General features: G+C 39.3%; 5 protein-coding genes across 9 annotated transcripts in view; 2 read left to right on the top strand and 3 right to left on the bottom strand.

Moving 5' to 3' along the window:
- The window catches only part of LOC108147814 (nesprin-1), a 109,782-nt gene extending 102,397 nt beyond the window's left edge, over nucleotides 1–7,385 (bottom strand). For 3 of the 5 annotated variants that reach the window (XM_017274566.2, XM_041710535.1, XM_017274569.2), the window contains exon 1: nucleotides 4,157–5,096. In XM_017274566.2, the coding sequence (XP_017130055.1) occupies nucleotides 4,157–4,964 (808 nt within the window). In that variant the 5' untranslated portion in view covers nucleotides 4,965–5,096. Of the gene's footprint in view, nucleotides 1–4,156; nucleotides 5,097–7,206 lie in introns of those variants that run through there. The other 2 variants (XM_041710528.1, XM_017274563.2) reach the window with 2 other exon arrangements.
- A 1,415-nt stretch (nucleotides 7,386–8,800) lies between these two features.
- On the top strand, nucleotides 8,801–9,472 carry LOC108148015 (NADH dehydrogenase [ubiquinone] iron-sulfur protein 6, mitochondrial). Its single transcript, XM_017274849.2, has 3 exons — nucleotides 8,801–8,978; nucleotides 9,077–9,253; nucleotides 9,313–9,472. Exons 1-3 carry the CDS (start codon nucleotides 8,847–8,849, stop codon nucleotides 9,382–9,384), a joined length of 381 nt encoding a protein of 126 aa, XP_017130338.1. The 5' UTR covers nucleotides 8,801–8,846; the 3' UTR covers nucleotides 9,385–9,472.
- A 464-nt stretch (nucleotides 9,473–9,936) lies between these two features.
- LOC108148014 lies at nucleotides 9,937–13,413 on the bottom strand. Its single transcript, XM_017274847.2, has 5 exons — nucleotides 13,095–13,413; nucleotides 12,549–12,739; nucleotides 11,757–11,871; nucleotides 11,370–11,697; nucleotides 9,937–11,307 (listed from the first exon to the last, which is right to left on the bottom strand). The coding sequence occupies exons 1-5, from the start codon at nucleotides 13,142–13,144 to the stop codon at nucleotides 11,002–11,004; spliced, it is 990 nt and encodes a 329-aa protein (XP_017130336.1). The 5' UTR covers nucleotides 13,145–13,413; the 3' UTR covers nucleotides 9,937–11,001.
- Nucleotides 13,414–13,861: 448 nt separating this feature from the next.
- LOC108147756 (solute carrier family 35 member F6-like) lies at nucleotides 13,862–15,186 on the top strand. The gene is made up of 2 exons (XM_017274487.2): nucleotides 13,862–14,116; nucleotides 14,251–15,186. Exons 1-2 carry the CDS (start codon nucleotides 13,901–13,903, stop codon nucleotides 15,184–15,186), a joined length of 1,152 nt encoding a protein of 383 aa, XP_017129976.1. The 5' UTR covers nucleotides 13,862–13,900.
- Nucleotides 15,187–16,138: 952 nt separating this feature from the next.
- Nucleotides 16,139–17,673, bottom strand: LOC108148063 (4'-phosphopantetheine phosphatase). Its single transcript, XM_017274916.2, has one exon. It carries the CDS (start codon nucleotides 17,662–17,664, stop codon nucleotides 16,465–16,467), a length of 1,200 nt encoding a protein of 399 aa, XP_017130405.2. The 5' UTR covers nucleotides 17,665–17,673; the 3' UTR covers nucleotides 16,139–16,464.
- Nucleotides 17,674–17,740: the final 67 nt, after the last annotated feature.

Here is a 17,740-nt window from a genome sequence, read left to right on the forward strand (position 1 = left end):
CCATAACAACAATGCCACACACACTTGAATTATCATGTAAAATTCGAATATGTACATTGTAAACATTGGTGTCCGGAACGAACAGCTGGCCCCCAAAAATAGTGGCAAACAAAGGCTCTACAAAGTGGCGCCTTTCTGAGAGAATTCACATGTTCAATTTTATTTTATAGCATAATTTTGTTTACGAGCTCCTCTGGGTGTGAGCCACTGTGCGGGTTGTAAAATGTAAAGTGGCACCCACTTGAAAGGCCATGAGTAATTCGGTTGTAACTGAGATAAGTAGAAACATGGAAATCCATTAAAAAAAAAAACAAGAAAATAAAAAGTGGAAAAGCAAGATTTATAAAGGATGCTTAAAGTACCTTCTTTGATCAGTGGAGAAATAAAAGAGAAATGAACGAGTAAATGATTTAATGATTTTTTAGCATGGCTCAACTAATTGGTAATAAATGAATACATATTCGCTAAATTACTACTTAATTAGGTTTCCTTTAGGCCAACTGTATCCTTGAATATAGATTCATGATCGAGTTGCACATTTAAGTATGTACATCAAGGCCTAAGTATAGACCATCTATATTTATACCAATCTCCAGCACCCAATTCGACTTCTGGGCAAACATTATTTCGCATAAACATTGGTTTCCGCTCTCGAAAGCTTCGATATTCAGCACTTTCGGTAATTTTTCTTTTTCCCCAAGATATATTTGATGTTTCCTCATTTATTTCACACCTAACCATAAAGTTGCTCACTTAATGGCAAGGCAAACGAACAGCGCATCTTGGTCTTCAAATATTGACTTCAAGGCATCACAATCGCTTCTCTAAATAAAAATTGATCTAGTGAAAATGCCAAATACATATTTTTCAGCTCTGAGGCATTAGTCAGTTGAGGAGGCAATTAAAGATATATGAATTCCTTTTAAGATCAGTCAAGATGGTTTATTTGCACAAAAATTAAGCTATGTAAACGATATAAACTATTAGCCATAAATGTTTGAGTGCACATACTTATAAGCAACTGGCAGAAAAGCAATTAAAAAAAAAGAAGACAGAGAACTGGGCAACTGTCAACAATTTTGATTTGTTTGAGTTGAGGCATTTGCATATGTCTAGATATCATCATCCCTGCCCGATTTCTACGTGCGAAAAATGATAAAATTAGTTTCAAGAATTCCCTATTTTTAGCAATTATACATCTACGTATACAACGAGATATAGGTAAATTTCTTATATGTTTCCCATTCGTTGGAGACGCGTGGGTTCTCAGCAAAACGTTTATTGTAAAATATATAATTGCAACAGAAACGAATAAATTAACACACATTTTTGATCAAAATCTAGAATGTGGAATTTCAAGATTATTTTTCTTCAAATTTTATTGGCAAGGAGATTTGTCGTATTATATAATATCGTTAAATTTAAGCTGTCGTTTAAATCAACGTGATAACACTTAGAACATGACAGGGGATGACAAACTGTATTTTACAACAAAATATATTTTCAACGTAGAGTTTGTTAGTCAACGAAAACGAGTTGAAATAACCTTAAAATAGGTTATATTGCCTGTGCAACTTGTGTTTATGACGCTATATAGTTGCAAAGATTTATTAGAGGTAATTAATCAAATTGATGGTGGGAGAAAAACATTTCTGTTTCGGAAATTTACACGGTTCCCAAAGTTAAATTAAATAAATAAAGCTCATTTTGTTTAGTTAAAACTGAATGTTCTCATAATTAAAACCATTTCCAACCAATTCCTTATTATTTCTGTAACTTTTTTGTGTATTATGAAAATATACAAATGAGTCCATATGTTGAACAACCAAATCCGAAAAACAAGAAGCCAAACGAAACAGCTGAAAATCCCAGAAAACTCTAAAAAACTCTATTTTTAATCACATTTTCCGCCGTGACAAGACAAGTTCGAGTAGACCAAGGCAAAAAAAAAAAAAAAAAAGCAAAATAACTAAAAAGAAAAAATGCTGCTAAATTTGAAAATAAACCAGAAAGCAGGGCGAGAGAATTATACGAAAATAGCACAGCCAGCCCAGTCTCCTGTCCCTTGAGATACCTATTTTTCATGCCAAACAAGCGTCTAAAAATACGTTAGCCCAAAACTGAATCAAGATGCAGCCAAATTTTTGTATTTGGGGGAAACTTTGCGGCCTAACAAGACAATGGGAATTAAATCAGACAAAGCAAATGCAGTGTATAAATAAAAGAATGAAGCCATTTCCACTACTGTGACATCAGCACCGGACCTGGCATCATCATCACCATCACCATTGGAACATGAAAAGGCATTCACAGCGCTGCGTTGTGCTTCTGTCTATAAACAACTTTTCCGAATAATCATCCCATAGTCAAGGCACAGTCCACAGACTCGTTGCGTTTCAGTATAAAAAGTGATCTCATTGCCCGTTCCACTCATCTGGCTAAGTACGCCGAACAAAAGGCTCAAAAACCTCGCCTATCAGCTCCACACAAAGTGCGATCACACGCCGATCAATTAATTACTAATCATTTGACTTGTGCCGACAATTGTGGCCAAAAGGAAATCCTATTTTTGTCCAGGGTGCTTTACAGCCAGTCATAAAAATAGGTATACTATTTAAAAGTTATAATCTTTTGAAATTAAACAGGAAAGAGGTATTATTTTGTTTGAGTAGTTAAACATTTGACCTCAGGAATTGTAAAACAATTTTCTATTGACAACTACTGAATCAAAAAAGGAGTATAACATAAAACAACCTAAAGTTCTTAAAACCTTTAAAAAGCTTTTAAATTATTTAAGATATTTAAAGTTGTAAAATATAGATAAATTTATTTTATACGATCAAACTTAATGTTCTGGTTTCAAAAATTATATTATAAATATAGTTAATAAAATACAATATTAAGTATCATAACAAATTAAAACTTTGAATGTATAATTTTAAAAGCTCCTTGAAAGATACGAATTTCTTGTCTACAACTTTTAATTTTCTAAAAATTCAGTTGAAGCAAAAGTGCTAAAATACACAAATCACCAAAATAATTTTGCAAATAAATCAAATTGACTGTGCAAATATTTTCTAGACCCCACCCACCACTTAAGTGCAAAATATTAAATAACAAATTATCTCATACCCAGTAGCACTTGCGAATTGTTAGAGAGCAAAGGGAATACTTGTATATATAAATACAATCTATATGTGTGCATAACAATTCATCGATTCATTTGGCATTCGATGTGTTTGGGGCCTGTATTGGCGATTGCAATTGGCACGATTGCCAAAAAATTTATATTCCGTTTCCATTTTGGCGACAACATTATGTCATTACCTTTGGCTAAGCGCACCCAAAGGCACCAAAATAGACAAAATAATGTTCGAACCAATGGCACTTAAAACAGCGAAAGGTGAAAGAGACCCAAAGAATCTAGGCCATAGTCTACTTTCGAGCGATGATGTCAGTATGCTGATGCGGATGTGGATGTGGATGTGGATGATACGGGTGAGGTGTTGGGGTGGGGGGGGGGGTACCACTTCTGTCTGGGTCAAGTTCGGTTGACATTTACATTCGCTTTCCCCTCAACGCCCGGCCATCACAAAAAATAAAACGCTCTGATTCAACAAAGTTCAATGCTTTGCCAAGAGAAAATCAAATATTTTACACGTTATTTGTGTGCTGAAGGGGTGTTCAAGTTGTCACCTTAAAAAATTCTAGAATGCCGCTGACTCAGCTGCACTTACAAAAGAATTAGTCGAAATTGGTTGATTTTTAATACAAAGCGCTTTAAAAAACACAATCTAAACGTTGATCTTTAGCAGACTTGTCTTAACATAAACTATAATATACCTCCCGATTAAGATTCTATCACATTTTTTATATGCCTAAGCTTTTATATACACCCAAACATATTTATCTTTTAATTATTTAAAGTCTTTATAATTTGTTCCCATCATTTGTACTATTTTACAATCCATATATTAAACTGAATCTATAACGAACGATGTAATCAAAGAAAATCTTAAAAAGCCAAAAAGATAAATACATTTCAATATTGTAATATTTTGGCAATCTAAGAATCTAATCGTTTTGATTTTTAATGGTATTTCATTATTGGAATAAATATGTTCTGTATGTATTAAACTAGTGATTCCAAACTCACCTTGCAACTGCAATATCGTCATCTGATATTCGGCAAGCTTCTCGTCGATGTAGTCCTGCGATTGGTTCGCAATAATTTCGGCTGTCGACGGACCGAACTCCTCTTCGTCATCGTAAATCACATAGGATTTAGGTTGCGGAGGCTCCAGTGGTACGCCCACGAAATCGATCTGATCCTGGGCCAGTCCGTATGCTCCCTGTCCTCCGTGTTGTCTCGGTTGTGGCGGAATCACCGGGGCTCCCTGCTGCTGATGGAAGAATTGCGGAGGAGCTGCTCCCAGTGGATGGTACTGATGGTGCTGATGGTGCGACAATGGCGTCTGCCGATTGCTGTAGCTGAAATCCGAACTGGGGGTCTGGCAGACGATGGGCGATGGTGTGGGCGACAGCTGGAACGAGCTGGTCGGCTGGGCGCCATACGAGTTCTGGTGCTGCAGTGGAGCCGGTCGATAGGGACGTGGTGCCGGCGATGCTCCTCCTCCATAGTAGCCACTCGGTGGTGGTTGTGGCGGTGCTGCTGCTGCCGGTTGGTACGGCGCCGGTGACTGGTTGCCACCTGGCCACTGGGGTCGAGGATGGGGTATATTGGTGCTACCGCGTTGACCCCTCACCTGGTTGAGTGGTGCCGGCGACATGGCGTGTCCAAAGGGACGCGGTCCCGAGATTATCGGCGGCGGACTGGGCGCAGTCGTCCATGGCGAGGGCGGACGGTACAGGAAGGAGGACGGCGACGGAGAGGCGGGATTGTGGGCACGTGGATTCCAGCCACGCGGACCATTCCCGTACGGCGGCGGTTGCTGCCCGGACATCTTCACAGCAAGCGGTTCAGACTTCGATCGAGATCGTCGGGTTTGGTTTTATTTCGATTTAACGAGCGGATTGGCTATTGTTTCACAAAGACTTTTGGGCAGGGGTTATGGGGTTTAATTTAACATATTACACTGCCGAGAGAATAATTAAAAACATATTAACACTTTATCTTTTTAATAAATCTTTTGAATTTAAATGTGTCCAATTTTGATTTTAATTTGTGGTATTTTAGATTGTCTTGTTAAAATGCATTTTTTGGTTTTAAGGATATTTAAAAGGATTTATAATTGGAAAATCATTTCTTTACATTATAGGTTTTAAAAATAGTCTTATTCTTGGCTTTAAAAATTTATTATAATCTGGTTTACAAATTCCAATTATACATGTCAATCCACCGAAGAATTTTTGGCATATTTTTTCTCATCCATAAAAACTGTGCAAAATCATAAATCATCATTTGTTCATTTGCCAAAACAATCACCTGAACATCCAACCCAATTACGTCAAGTGGCCCCTGAGAATATCATTAAAATAAGCTAAAGAAACATAAATAAATCATGACCTATTCTAGAAAATAGGTAGCCAACTAATTTCACCAGACTACGCACATATCCGCATATATTAAAGATATAGATTCTAACGGAAGTGCTATAAACATTTATACAATCTTTAAAAATGGGTCTGACGTGATTGTGCGGCTTTTAAGTCTCCAAAAAGTGTTTGGCTCGCACAAAACATTTATTTCACTAAGTTGTCACATATATAAAATATATAGTAATATTTTTAAAAATATGTGCTTCTGGCAGATAATTTACAATGTATGGAAATTAACATTATGCTACAAATTGGAAGCGGCAGCAAGGAGAAAAGTGAGCACTCGGGGATTAGCTGCTGTCAAAATTGTTTGAAGGCCTCAAAACTCAAAAGATATATGCTTGGCAGAGTGTGTGTGTGCGGAAACCTTGGAAACATCTCAAAACATTGATTTAATATTGGATGCTGCGTGAAAGTGAAATTAGCTAAATTTCAAATACATAATGTACAGAGCACAAAAGTGAAATAATTGTTTTTCAAGTGAATTGTGTTGAACAAACAGTTTGGATGTTAAAGAGATCGAACTTGCCAAAATAAACAGACATCAAAATGGTAAAAAAAAATAGTTTTCTTTTATAAAGAAAGTTACGAGCTTTTAAATAAATAAATATCAATTTTACACTGTTTATTTCAGAAGGTTTTTGCAGCAAATGTTTTCAAGTCTAAAAGATTAGGATTTCTTAAATTAATTATGCTGTTTTAAAAAAAACTCATTACCCATATAACAAACCCTTAACATAATTTTATATTTAAATATTTAAATTGTCTTTTTTAGTTATCCTGATTTAAATGTGAACTATTTAGAAAACGTAAAATAATCATATACAGATTACAAAATAATACCCTTACTTTATAAGATTACATTTACAAAAAGAATAATACAGTTTATTTTAAATACTAGTAATGAAGAAAGAACAAAAAATATATATTGCAATATGATTGCTCATATCCTGTCAACACTGTTTTCATTTCTTCTAAAAATTTTTCCAGATTTTTTGCACAGTTTCGCAGCCAAAAATTGTTCGTCATCTGCTTTCAATAATTCAATTCCTTTATGGATTTTCCAAAAAACCAAAAACTGCACAGTGTAGGCGGGTTGTGTTGGGTGGTTTGTGTAGTTATATGTGGATCAGTCCACCATCGGCACCACTTAAAAAGCACACGTCCCGAATCTCGCAGCACCGCGACGAGGGAAAACTCATGCAGACTTTTCACTTTGCGGCGGCGGTTGTCGGTTGCTTTCGAATTATTCAAAAATAGAAATGAACTCAGTTCGTTAAACTTTGGGTTCGCTCGGTTTTCGGAGGCGAAGGAAAGGAAACCATGCCGAGAAGAGCAGAGCAACAAGATGCATGCTTCACTTTATTCTGGGACCACTTTTAATTGCCATCCACTTTATGAGGCGAACCTCTTTGATATATCCAAATTCTATCGATTCATAATTGCGCTGAAGCACATTCTAATTTTCGTTTCGTTTCATTTTTCTCGCACACCGGAAAACGTGGAAAAACACGTTTTTTTCCAAATAGCACTTCTCGCACTGTCGATTATGTAATCCGTGGAAAATTGGGCATTTATCTGTGCTTTTTTTTTCAATGGGATTTTGGGATACACAAGGTATGGCAATTAATTTGTAACATTACACACCGTAAATTCGCTTTGATTTTACGCCAGAATTCTTTGCGCGAACAATTCCAATTCAATTTCTATATATGCGTATATATAGCGGCGTGTATATATGCATATGGATGGCAGGAAAGAAGACTATTCAATGAAGATTATTTAGATGTTGTAGAGGAAGAACCGAGAACAACACTCGACGAGCACGAAACACTAACTGAATGCGTTTCCCAAACGCAGGAGATCTTTGTGGGGGAAATTTCGAAAATTTTCGATTTTCCGAAAGAGATGGTTCGGAAGTTGCGCACGAAGATTTCGGCTCTCGGCTTTTTATGCCGGCTTTTCTTTTTGGGGCGCATGCTCCAAGGGAAAATTGTGATCTTTCTGCGTTCTTTGTTTACATCCCTTCATTCTAAACAACATCTTGATGAGAGGGAAATCCACAAAACTTGGCATCCTATACAAAACACATGACCAAAAGCTAAGAATCTCAATGAAAGTCTAACATCATATATAGCAATCTTATGTAAAAAATCTAATTCTGTTGTACTTTACTTACCAAAAAATCCATGGCTTTGCAATAGCATTGCGTTCTATCTTCGGTCAACCAGTTGGGTGATTGAAATGAAACTTCTTTTGAAAGGAGCGCATTCCTTTCTTAATCTGTATGCAAAAAGCTGGAGCTCCCTGTAAACAATAACAATACTAATAAATTGAAAATACATATATGTATGGTGTTCTTATCTTACAATAAAATCAATTCCATTGTTAAAGTTTAACCATCTTGTAACTAGTGTGCTGAAGGGATTTCGGAGGAATAGGATTTTCTTCACAAAAGTTGGGATCCATCCTGATATCATAGTTATCTGGAAATTGAATATGTAAGAGGTTCCATTGTGATGTCCTGAACTAAGTAGGTACAAATATTTAGAGCTTATTTGTTTTCTCAAGTAAAGAAGGACTTACCATAAGACTTAAACAGAAGAAAAACTTTGTGATCAGCAAAACTTACCATTTCCTTAAAGCACATTACTCTGGAAAGTGTTGAACACTTTGCATTCTGCGAAATCATGCACATCAACTGGCACTCAAATATGCTACAATTAAGCCTATTTTACAAATTAGAATGAAGAAAGACTAAAAAGCCACCGGCGTCACTGCGTTAAGCAAAATAGTGTGGCCAAAAAAAGATAAGAACTCAAGTGTTGGAAAACTTCAAAAAGGAATGTAAATTAATGTTGTATTAATACTTGATTTACTTGGCATCATTGAAATAAAACTATGAAAAGGATTAATAAAAAATATATTAATAATTGAGTATAAATAAGTATCCATTAAATAGTAGTGGATGATCATTGCTGGTAACAGATTTTCCGAAATAAACAAACAAGAAATTTTGTTTATGCTAGTGGAATAAAAAATAAATAAAAGGCGGAATATTTATACAAATAAGAAGCTTTGCATAGGTTATTAAAATATTCAAGCAAATTTTTAAAATTAACTAAACCAGGGCGGGGAATTTAAATAAAGTTTAAAATGGCCAGTGTGACCGCCTCACGCCAAATGTTAACTAACATCTGTGCTGTTAACTGACTGCTAAGCCAGCTGACAGGCACAGGGTGGTTCCTGTCACAATACAGTGTGCGATAAAATTTGTGGTAAAAAAAATGGCCAGCAAGCAATTGGTAAACAATTTGGCCAAATTGGGCCGTTCTCGCCAGAACTGGATGTCACCGTTGGCCACAGTTCGCAATTCCAGCAGCCGCAGTGACGTCGAGAAGGTCACCCACACCGGCCAGGTGAGTTAAATCGAGGAATTGGCAAACCAACCATCCTGCGATTACGCAAACATTGTGTGGAATATGTATTAAAATATGTAAATAATTGCGGATTTTAGGTGTTCGATAAAGATGACTACCGCAATGCGCGATTCGTGAATGCCAAGCGGTACGTCAACGAAAACTGGGGCATCAAGCTGATCGAGGAAGTGCCGCCCAAGGAATGCACCGAACGCGTTGTCTTCTGCGACGGCGGCGATGGTCCTTTGGGTCATCCCAAGGTCTACATCAATCTGGTAAGATCTATAGCTAACTATCTATATATATAACTAATTGGATGCTGTCTTACCTGCAGGACAAACCCGGCAATCACATCTGCGGCTACTGCGGCCTGCGTTTCGTCAAGAAGGATGACCATCATCATTGAGCCAATGGCTGTTAGCTAATAGCTTGTTTATCCTGTTGCTCTAGTTTAAACCCAACTAAACTGAATAAAATAATAACTGAAAAAAGGCTATCACTTGGACAACGTAATCAGCTAGAAGAGAAATCCTTTTTTACACGATGGTCAAGGAATTTATGAAGTTTCTTTTGATTAACTTTCTTTATCTCTTAACGACAAACCATCTTTTTATTATTATGAGGAAACAGCATAAATAACTTTATTTATTATACACTGGCAATGTTTCGGAAAAATGTAATCAAATCAATTGTATATATTCTTGTTCATAGACACGTTAATCTGTCTGTTGCTATTCAAATTAGATTACTTTTAAAGGTATATATCTAGATTGAAGTACACGTCTTCTTTTTGTTACAAAAAAATCTATTTATCATGTTATTAATTAAATCAAAAGACCTCTATTCCTCTAAATTATATATATTCTTGATCATATTCTATTCTGTTTCTATTTGAACTAGCCTCTTATAATTAGGGACCGTAGCCAAAGACCTTCCCAAAAAATTCCACATCAAAACATTATTGCACAACACAATTTATTTGCATGTTTCTTGAATGATAACTAATGCGTGTATGCATTGTGTCCTCTTTGAAAGTTAGATCGGATAAAAATAAACTTAAGCATTACAGATTAGTAAAACTAATAAACAAAAAAAAACCGAATTGTAATTCAAAATTGAAAATACTGTGAGTTGAACTCGGACTGCTCAAGCAGAAAGTAGATCAATTCACCACGCGGGTGTGTTTTAAGTATAAAAATGTAGAGTATAACTAACAAAATTAACGCAATTGTAGATATAAGTTTATAAACTTGATTGGTTTTTGCCTGGTAAGCGGTAATGTATTGTATAGTGGTTCCATATATATTTTTGTTTTCGCTGCTAAAACACTACGGGCACTTTAGATGCTGAATAATCGCAGCATTGAGACACAGATAGTACCACGAAGAATCAATACAATAATACAATAACTGCCGCCGTTTCGGCGATTGTTTCTTGGTTTGCTTGGTTGTGTTTTGGATGCCAGCGCTTTAGGGGATTGCATTCAATCCGGATCCAACCCAGCTAGCCTGCTGCTGCTATTGCTTTTGCTGCTGCAGCAGCTGCTGCCAAAACTGAAAATCACACGTTCGCACCGCTCAACACGAGCCATCTCCCGATAATCCGTCTGCAAACCCCATTATCTCCATATCTCCAATCGATTGGGGAGTTCGAGCTTGGCCTGCGGAGAGCCCTGGATCTGGGAACAGAAAGTGCGGCGCCACCGGGTTAAGGGCGCCTGTCTCACACATAATATATATGGCCGAATCGATCATTGGATATAGATCGCTGGTCAATAAAATCATGGTCAATAATCGTCGTCATCTGTTGTCTCAAGTGCGTTTCATCTAAAACACCAAACACTAAGGAGAATGTAAACTAAAATGTAGTAGGTTCTAATTTGGATGTTGTGTGGATGCGGGACTACTATGTTGCCAACGAATCGCTTTAGCTTATCCTCATACTGTTGCTGTTGTTTCGCTTTCTTTTCTTGCTGCAGCAGAGATCGCTTGTCTTGATTGGGGCAATAGTTGTTCACCACTGGTCACCAGAGGTTACGTGGCATGGCGTAGCCTTCTTTTGTCACGAATATGTTGCGTTCGCCTTGGGCTGCCATTGCCACCACCTCCTTCTTCTCCAGCTGCTGCTGCTGCTGCTGCTGTCCCCTTATTTTGGGTGCAGCATCTCCGCCATCGTGGGTGACAATGGTCTCCTTGCGCCCGTCTATCATACGGGTCACGGTGGTGGTCTTGTGACCAGAGGAATCCTGCGTCACCTTGGTGGTCTCATAGCTGCCATCCGGTTTGCGCACCGTCTTTGTCATCACGCTCTGGCTGAATAGCTTGGGACCCTGGCAGAAAACAACATCAAATTAGTGATCTATTCGTGAGAAAAACCTCTCATCCTGCTCACCTGATAGTTGCCATCGAATACCCCGCCGAAAGGAGTCATTCCACTGCGCGGCAACATTGGAGTCATGGGCGTCATGATGTCCGGCTTGTTGTTCATCGGCGGACGTGGCGGACGAGCGCACGACTTACTCTCCCCGTCGGCGGAAATGGTTCCATGGATGCGACCCATGATTATCTCCTCATCCGTGAGCTTGGCACCCCGAGCGTAACCCTTGCGATAGCCATGCTTATTCGATGGCAAAATTGGGCCCATTCCCAGGTCGCCAGGTTCAGCCTTCTCCTCCGGATTCAAACGCTGAATAAGCGAGTGCAACTGATCGGCATAGATCCTGTAAACAATAAGTTTGTTAAATCTGCTCTGGTTTGGATATAAATTCTGGTTACTTACTCGCCATCCAGGTCAGTATCCAGGGATAAGTCCTTTTGCTGCTCAAACCTCTTCAAAATCTTGCTCTCGAAACCCGGCTTCAAGAAGTCTTCCTTCAAGTCACGCTCAAAGCCATCTGACAAAGCAAAATTTTAATTGAAGGTATTAATAAATATAGGTTGGGGATTTAATTGTTGGTAATTATTTAAAGAAGATGTTGTTTATTGCCAAGCTTTTGCCAATACTAAAGTGCCATCTGCCAGCCTACTTAAATACAATTACTTATGGATTACGAGTCGCTTAGAAAATTACTTTTAAATCGACCAATTACATTTGTTACCAAGTTTTTGTTGTTCAAGTCAATTTAAAAACAAATTACAAAAATATTAAATATATAATCATTAAATTTACAAGATAGGTATACTTAAGCAGTACATTTAAAACACAAAAAAAAACCATTTTAAATTAAAACCTTTTTAAGAAATATATAACTTTTAAAATAATTAAAGGGATATCAAATATAAATTATGTTGAGTAGATGGCACATTTTAATTAAATTGTTTTCTAGACTACAAGCGTATAATTATTTTTCACTTAACACTTAATTGAAAAAGCAATCAACTTAAATGTAAATCATAAAGTTATGAATTTTAAACTACATTCAAGGTTTATTTATTTACAAGAGTAACTGAAATATGTTCATATTCAAGGAGGTATATTTTTAGGATAATATGTTTAAACGTTAAGCAATAAATTAAATAGTTATAAAACAAAGAGATTGATATAATTATAGTAATGTTTAAAAGGACTTACCTTCACTATCGTTGAGGGACTCGAGGAGTCGCTGCAGCTGGCTCTCGAAGTGCTTCTGCATCTCCAGCGGACTGGTGAAGACCTGGAAGGCGAACTTGCGATCGTCGTCGAAGAGTTCATCGTCGGTTTCGGCCTCCTCGAACCACTGCGGCTTCCGGAATTCGTCCTTATTGGAAGCGGAAGTCGAAGAACTAAGAGAAATACAGGGAGAGAGAGAGAGAGAGAGTGAGTGGGTGGAAAAAGGGAAGGCATGAGAAAGGGATTTCCATTTCCATTTGCATTTGCAACCCTCGGGATTTTCGCAATACGCGCAGCCTCCGTTTTCTCGGAGAGAGAAAAGCGGTCGCTTTTCCCGTGTGCGTGTGTGTATCCTGGTGAAAATGTATCTATCATGGCAGGTGCCTGGTTATCGATCCGTCGGTTGCCGTTTGCCTGAAAAACGCCGCTGTATTCGTATTCCGGGGGCCCCCCATATTAATAGATTGCACTCCCTGCACTTGCATAATATCATATCCCTTGGCCCCACCACCACATCTTGGTACTCACTCCGGCTCCTTTTCCGCCTCCGACTTGAACATTTTCCTCAGAATATCCATATTCCTGATTAGCAAATTGCCGATTAATAATCACTTGATTTTCGGGGGCGCCCACCACAAAAACTGAAATGCCTGACAGAGCGCAAAGCAAAGTGAGTTAAGGAAAACTAAAAGAACCAAAACGACGCGAGTTTTAACTGTTCCTGGGCTTCCTTTTTCCGCACACCGATTTATTGTTTATCTATTGGGGATTTTTTTGCATTAATTTTCACACACGACCGTCAAAAACTGACTAACAGCTGACAACTGGCAATTCGAAGGGGTGAATTCGTGACACGACTACCGAACAGCTGATTATCGATTGTCCAATATCAGCGATATCGATAGCTATTCTGTTAAAGTCACGCCGTTCTGTTAGAATTTAAAAAAAAAGCCGTTAAAAGTTTACAAAATTTACCTGTTCTATTACTGAAAATTTAAATTGAACCTTTTGAGTGATTTCTGTAGGGTTATTGTGTTTTAAGATTCATTTTGGGTAACAGGTTTTTTTATGTTTTTCTTTTTTATTACATATAAAGCAAAGTGGTACTTTGATTTTTAAAGCTCAATGTTGACTTATATTAAATAATACTGGCGCAATTACCCCACACTTTTTTTCTGTTGAGGAAGGTCAGTTATATACTTAGCTCACTGAACTGTTTTTCCACCTATGCCCTTATCACAATTACAATCATCAATTCCGCGAAGAACGTCTATATTTGTAGATCGAACTAGCGTGCACTTCACCAATCAGAACGATTATGATTCCTGCGCAGAATGGATCAACGTTATTTTCTGTCTGTGATATTTTTGCTCAGCGGTACCTTCAATGTTCTGGTGGTAAAATGGGCCAACGAACATCAGTTTATTGGCAGCGATGGAAAGCATCACAGATTTCAGCATCCGGTGGTTTTCACCCTGCTCATGTTCCTGGGCGAGTTCCTGTGTTTCGGGATCATCAAGGTGATCCGAATGATCTCCAGGGTACGTGATGTAAGTACTGACCAATACAACATACATGTATAGGTATATTTGAACTTTACAAATTTAAAATCCCCTTTAAAAGTGAAAAGTTTTAAAACTCATGTAAAACCCAGGTAATTTAAGGTTTTTTGTGCAATTCACAGACTATCACCGACCTGGATAGCAGCTCAGAGGACAGCGACATCGCCGAGTTTTGCCCATTGACCATGATCCTGCCCACCTTACTGGATGCAGTGGCCTCCATTCTGCTCTTTTCCGGACTACATTTGACCTACGCCTCCAGCTTTCAAATGATAAGGGGCTCCGCAACGATATTTACGGGAATCTTTAGTAGTATGTTCCTGAACCATCCTCTAATCTGTCGCCACTGGCTGGCCATCTCCACCATATCGCTTGCCCTTGTGGGCATCATCTATGCGGATATTCAGAGCGTAAGAGACGACAATAATACGTTGCCGTGCAAGGACTACAAATCCATTCTAACTTGCGACCTACTCATCATCATAGCCGAGATTCTGCACGGTTTGCAGTATGTTTGCGAGGAAAAGCAGCTCAAGACCTCCAATGTGACTCCATTGCAGGCTGCTGGATGGCAGGGAATCTTTGGACTGGTCATCACCTCACTGCTAGCCATTGGTATGCACTTCCTGCCCAGCATTCGTCCGTTTAACGACAGTTCCCGCGGTGTCTTCGACGATTGGAGTGATCTTTATAGCGCTCTAAAGGGAAATCCGTATTTGATTTTGGCTCTGATTGGCTTTACTATCTCATGTGCCCCTTACAACTCCATTGGTCTGTTCATCACGATGGACTCTACCAGCACCAATCGACTTCTTGTTGATGCCGTGCGTATACTCTTTATCTGGATGTTTGTCTGGAACAAGGACTACGTAAATCTGGCCATGATCATAGGCTTCGTCGTTCTGATAATGGGCATCAAACTTTATAGTCGCCCCTTATTCCTGGACTGGTATCAAGCTGCAATGGCCTTCAGGCGACGTTTTTATTACGAGGACTTGACTGCGGAGGATGCAGTTGCTCCTGATAGTCGACCAGAACCAGAGGAAACTGAATCCTAAAATCAATTTATTTACCTTTATAAAGATTATAAAAACCATAACATTTTGTTTAATCAACACAAAGATTTATCCAGCAAAGTAAGTAAGTTACTTCAAAAATATTATTTAGAAAAATCTTAAGATATTGTGCCTAAGTTTATTGACCATACAAAAATACTATTGATTCAAATGTAACCGAAATAATTAAGGTTAATTCTTTATTGAGCTGGAAGTACTTATACTTTATTCTTAAATTGCTGAATTTTATTTTTTTAATTGAACTTAATATTATTATCTTTCGCCAACTAACTGCCAATATATTATTGGGAAAAATCTATAGATATTGTCCTTAAGTACAAAACTACCACTTATTAAATTTAATACTAATTTGTCTTTTCTAAAATCACTGCATTTTTGATTATTTATTTAAACTTTACATTGTTACAAATCATATAAATAAAACTGACTATTTGCAGTCAAAAAATGTGGACTATGCCCTAGTGCTTATTTTTTGATATTAAAGACATATAATCTATAAATAAATTTAATGACTTTTACCACTTTGTTGTGTGAAACGGAATTAATTCTTAATTCAGCTTGAGATCATGGACTTTCCAGCCAACAGTTTCCTGGTCTTGGCTTCGCTTGATCTTATCTAGCTGTCTGCTTATCAACCAGTTATTATGGTGACTGCCTTCTTTTTGGTTTTATTTCGAACACGAATATAACAGATAAGTGAGTTGGCAAAAGGTAAGAATTGGCACGCACCACAGGCCATATATGTAAATGCAAACAGACATTATCCAAGATTTATGATGGGAAATGTCTGAGCCCTCCGGTCTGATGAAATGTCAGCGCTGGAAGCTTCAAACCGCAAACCTTATCAACGCGTAATCCACCGCTTATCAAAATTGCATTCCATATACCCATGACCGATAATAAACCGCCGCGCCATGATAAACAAAAGGCTTTGTTATTATATATTCTTGTTTTTAATTATTAAAAGTGTAGCTGTTTTTTTTTATATGGGTGAGGTGACCACAAAAGCACTTGCATTACGATTATATTTATACACATATGAATCTCATCGGTAGATCGAAGGGTATAGAGTAGGATAGGATAGGATTGGATTGTGAATTGTGGGTTTTTTTGTGGATCATAACAATAATTTCGAACTCAACAAAGACCCCTGGCTGGTGATCAGATCATCATCATCATCATCATCATCATCATCTTGGGGCTGGGGGGCATGGTTTTTTGTGTCAACAGGGTATAACAATGGATGCAGTGGCTCCTGGACTAGCTGGGCGCAGCCGGTTCAAACTTGCAGATGACGGCGAACATGGCCTCGCCGCCCAGGTACTTGGCCAGCCACCGGTTCTTGATCACGGCCAGCTTGAGCGTTTCGCACCCGAAACGGGCATTCAAGTTTGTGTGCAGGGCCCGTCCCATGCCCTCGATCACGAGCAGATCAGTCTCATTGGCGGCGATGGCGTCGCACAGCTCCGGCGGCAGGGTGCGCATGTCCAGGCAGGGACCTGTCTGCCCGTTGGCGTAGACCAGCAGTTGTCCCTGGGACCAGGCCTTCTCCAGTACTCCGCATTCTCGTGCGCAGTCGTCCAGCAGGGATCTCAGCTCCTCGCTGGTCACATCGTTGAGAGCGGGTTCACTGTTGGCGCAGAGCAGCACCTTGGTTCCTCGTTTCAGGAGTTCCCTCACAAAGGGCAGGACGCCCAGGACCACATCCACGCCGCTGTTGTCCACAAAGACCACGGCGCACTTGTGTGGCGCTCCCTTGAGCCGCTTCAGCCAGTTGTCCAGGTTGTCCAGCAGCCAGGGCCGCTTCTCAATGCGTTCGAGGGCCGAATGCAGTCCGAAATTGCTGTCCTGCTCAAGGATATTGGATATGGCCTGGGCGCCCCAATCGAACATGTTGCCAGCGAGCACGCCGCGCACCAGTTCCGTCCACCGGGCATCCTCGTCCTCCACGGTGTCCAGTTCCTGGAGACGCTGCTTAAGCCGCGCCACTGCAGCGGCATTCTCCAGTCTCTTTTGGCTGAGCCAAGGATCAGCGAATCCGTAGCGCCGCAGCATTGTTTCATTCAGTTGCAGGAGCTCACTGGTGCCGAGCACAACTTTTCCCCGATTAAGGGGCACGTTGCGTTGATGCTCTTCCAACCGCTGGAGGTAGGCCGCCTGGAACTGATCCGCCCGCTGCGGTGCCGTGTGATCCTCCTCCTGTGACTTGGCCGCCACTTTGGCGAATTTGGCCACCATGTCCCGGAAGCAGTTGAACCAGTAATCCGCCGCCTTTATGTCCGTGTTGAGGTCCAGGGTATCCGGCTGGTAGACCGCCGGATCCGGCAGCAAACTCCGGCTGTGCATGGCGACGCGGGATGACGCGAGGCGATTGACTTTTAGCGCAGAATTGGTCCCCGTTTTTGTAATTAACAAAGTTTTGTTAAAAAGTTGGTAGCATGTCAGTGTGGCCAGAGGCATTATAATATGAACTATTCCACAATCGATATGTCGATGCCTTCAATTTTTGTGAGGTAAAAGCGATAAGATTTCTGAC

The sequence above is a fragment of the Drosophila elegans genome, unplaced genomic scaffold (genome assembly GCF_018152505.1).
Source record: "Drosophila elegans isolate 14027-0461.03 unplaced genomic scaffold, ASM1815250v1 contig_814, whole genome shotgun sequence".
Lineage (NCBI taxonomy): Eukaryota > Metazoa > Arthropoda > Insecta > Diptera > Drosophilidae > Drosophila > Drosophila elegans.

What these genes read in the sequence shown, in the direction of transcription:
- LOC108148015 (XM_017274849.2), top strand. Translation starts at nt 8,847, where the DNA reads ATGGCCAGCAAGCAATTGGTAAACAATTTGGCCAAATTGGGCCGTTCT. An exon ending in AGGTCACCCACACCGGCCAG is followed by an intron (nt 8,979 to 9,076) that starts GTGAGTTAAATC and finishes TGCGGATTTTAG; the next exon opens with GTGTTCGATAAAGATGACTA. An exon ending in CCAAGGTCTACATCAATCTG is followed by an intron (nt 9,254 to 9,312) that starts GTAAGATCTATA and finishes TCTTACCTGCAG; the next exon opens with GACAAACCCGGCAATCACAT.
- LOC108148014 (XM_017274847.2), bottom strand. Translation starts at nt 13,144, where the DNA reads ATGGATATTCTGAGGAAAATGTTCAAGTCGGAGGCGGAAAAGGAGCCG. An exon ending in GAGGCGGAAAAGGAGCCGGA is followed by an intron (nt 12,740 to 13,094) that starts GTGAGTACCAAG and finishes TATTTCTCTTAG; the next exon opens with TTCTTCGACTTCCGCTTCCA. An exon ending in GTCCCTCAACGATAGTGAAG is followed by an intron (nt 11,872 to 12,548) that starts GTAAGTCCTTTT and finishes TTGCTTTGTCAG; the next exon opens with ATGGCTTTGAGCGTGACTTG.
- LOC108147756 (XM_017274487.2), top strand. Translation starts at nt 13,901, where the DNA reads ATGGATCAACGTTATTTTCTGTCTGTGATATTTTTGCTCAGCGGTACC. An exon ending in TGATCTCCAGGGTACGTGAT is followed by an intron (nt 14,117 to 14,250) that starts GTAAGTACTGAC and finishes TGCAATTCACAG; the next exon opens with ACTATCACCGACCTGGATAG.
- LOC108148063 (XM_017274916.2), bottom strand. Translation starts at nt 17,664, where the DNA reads ATGCCTCTGGCCACACTGACATGCTACCAACTTTTTAACAAAACTTTG.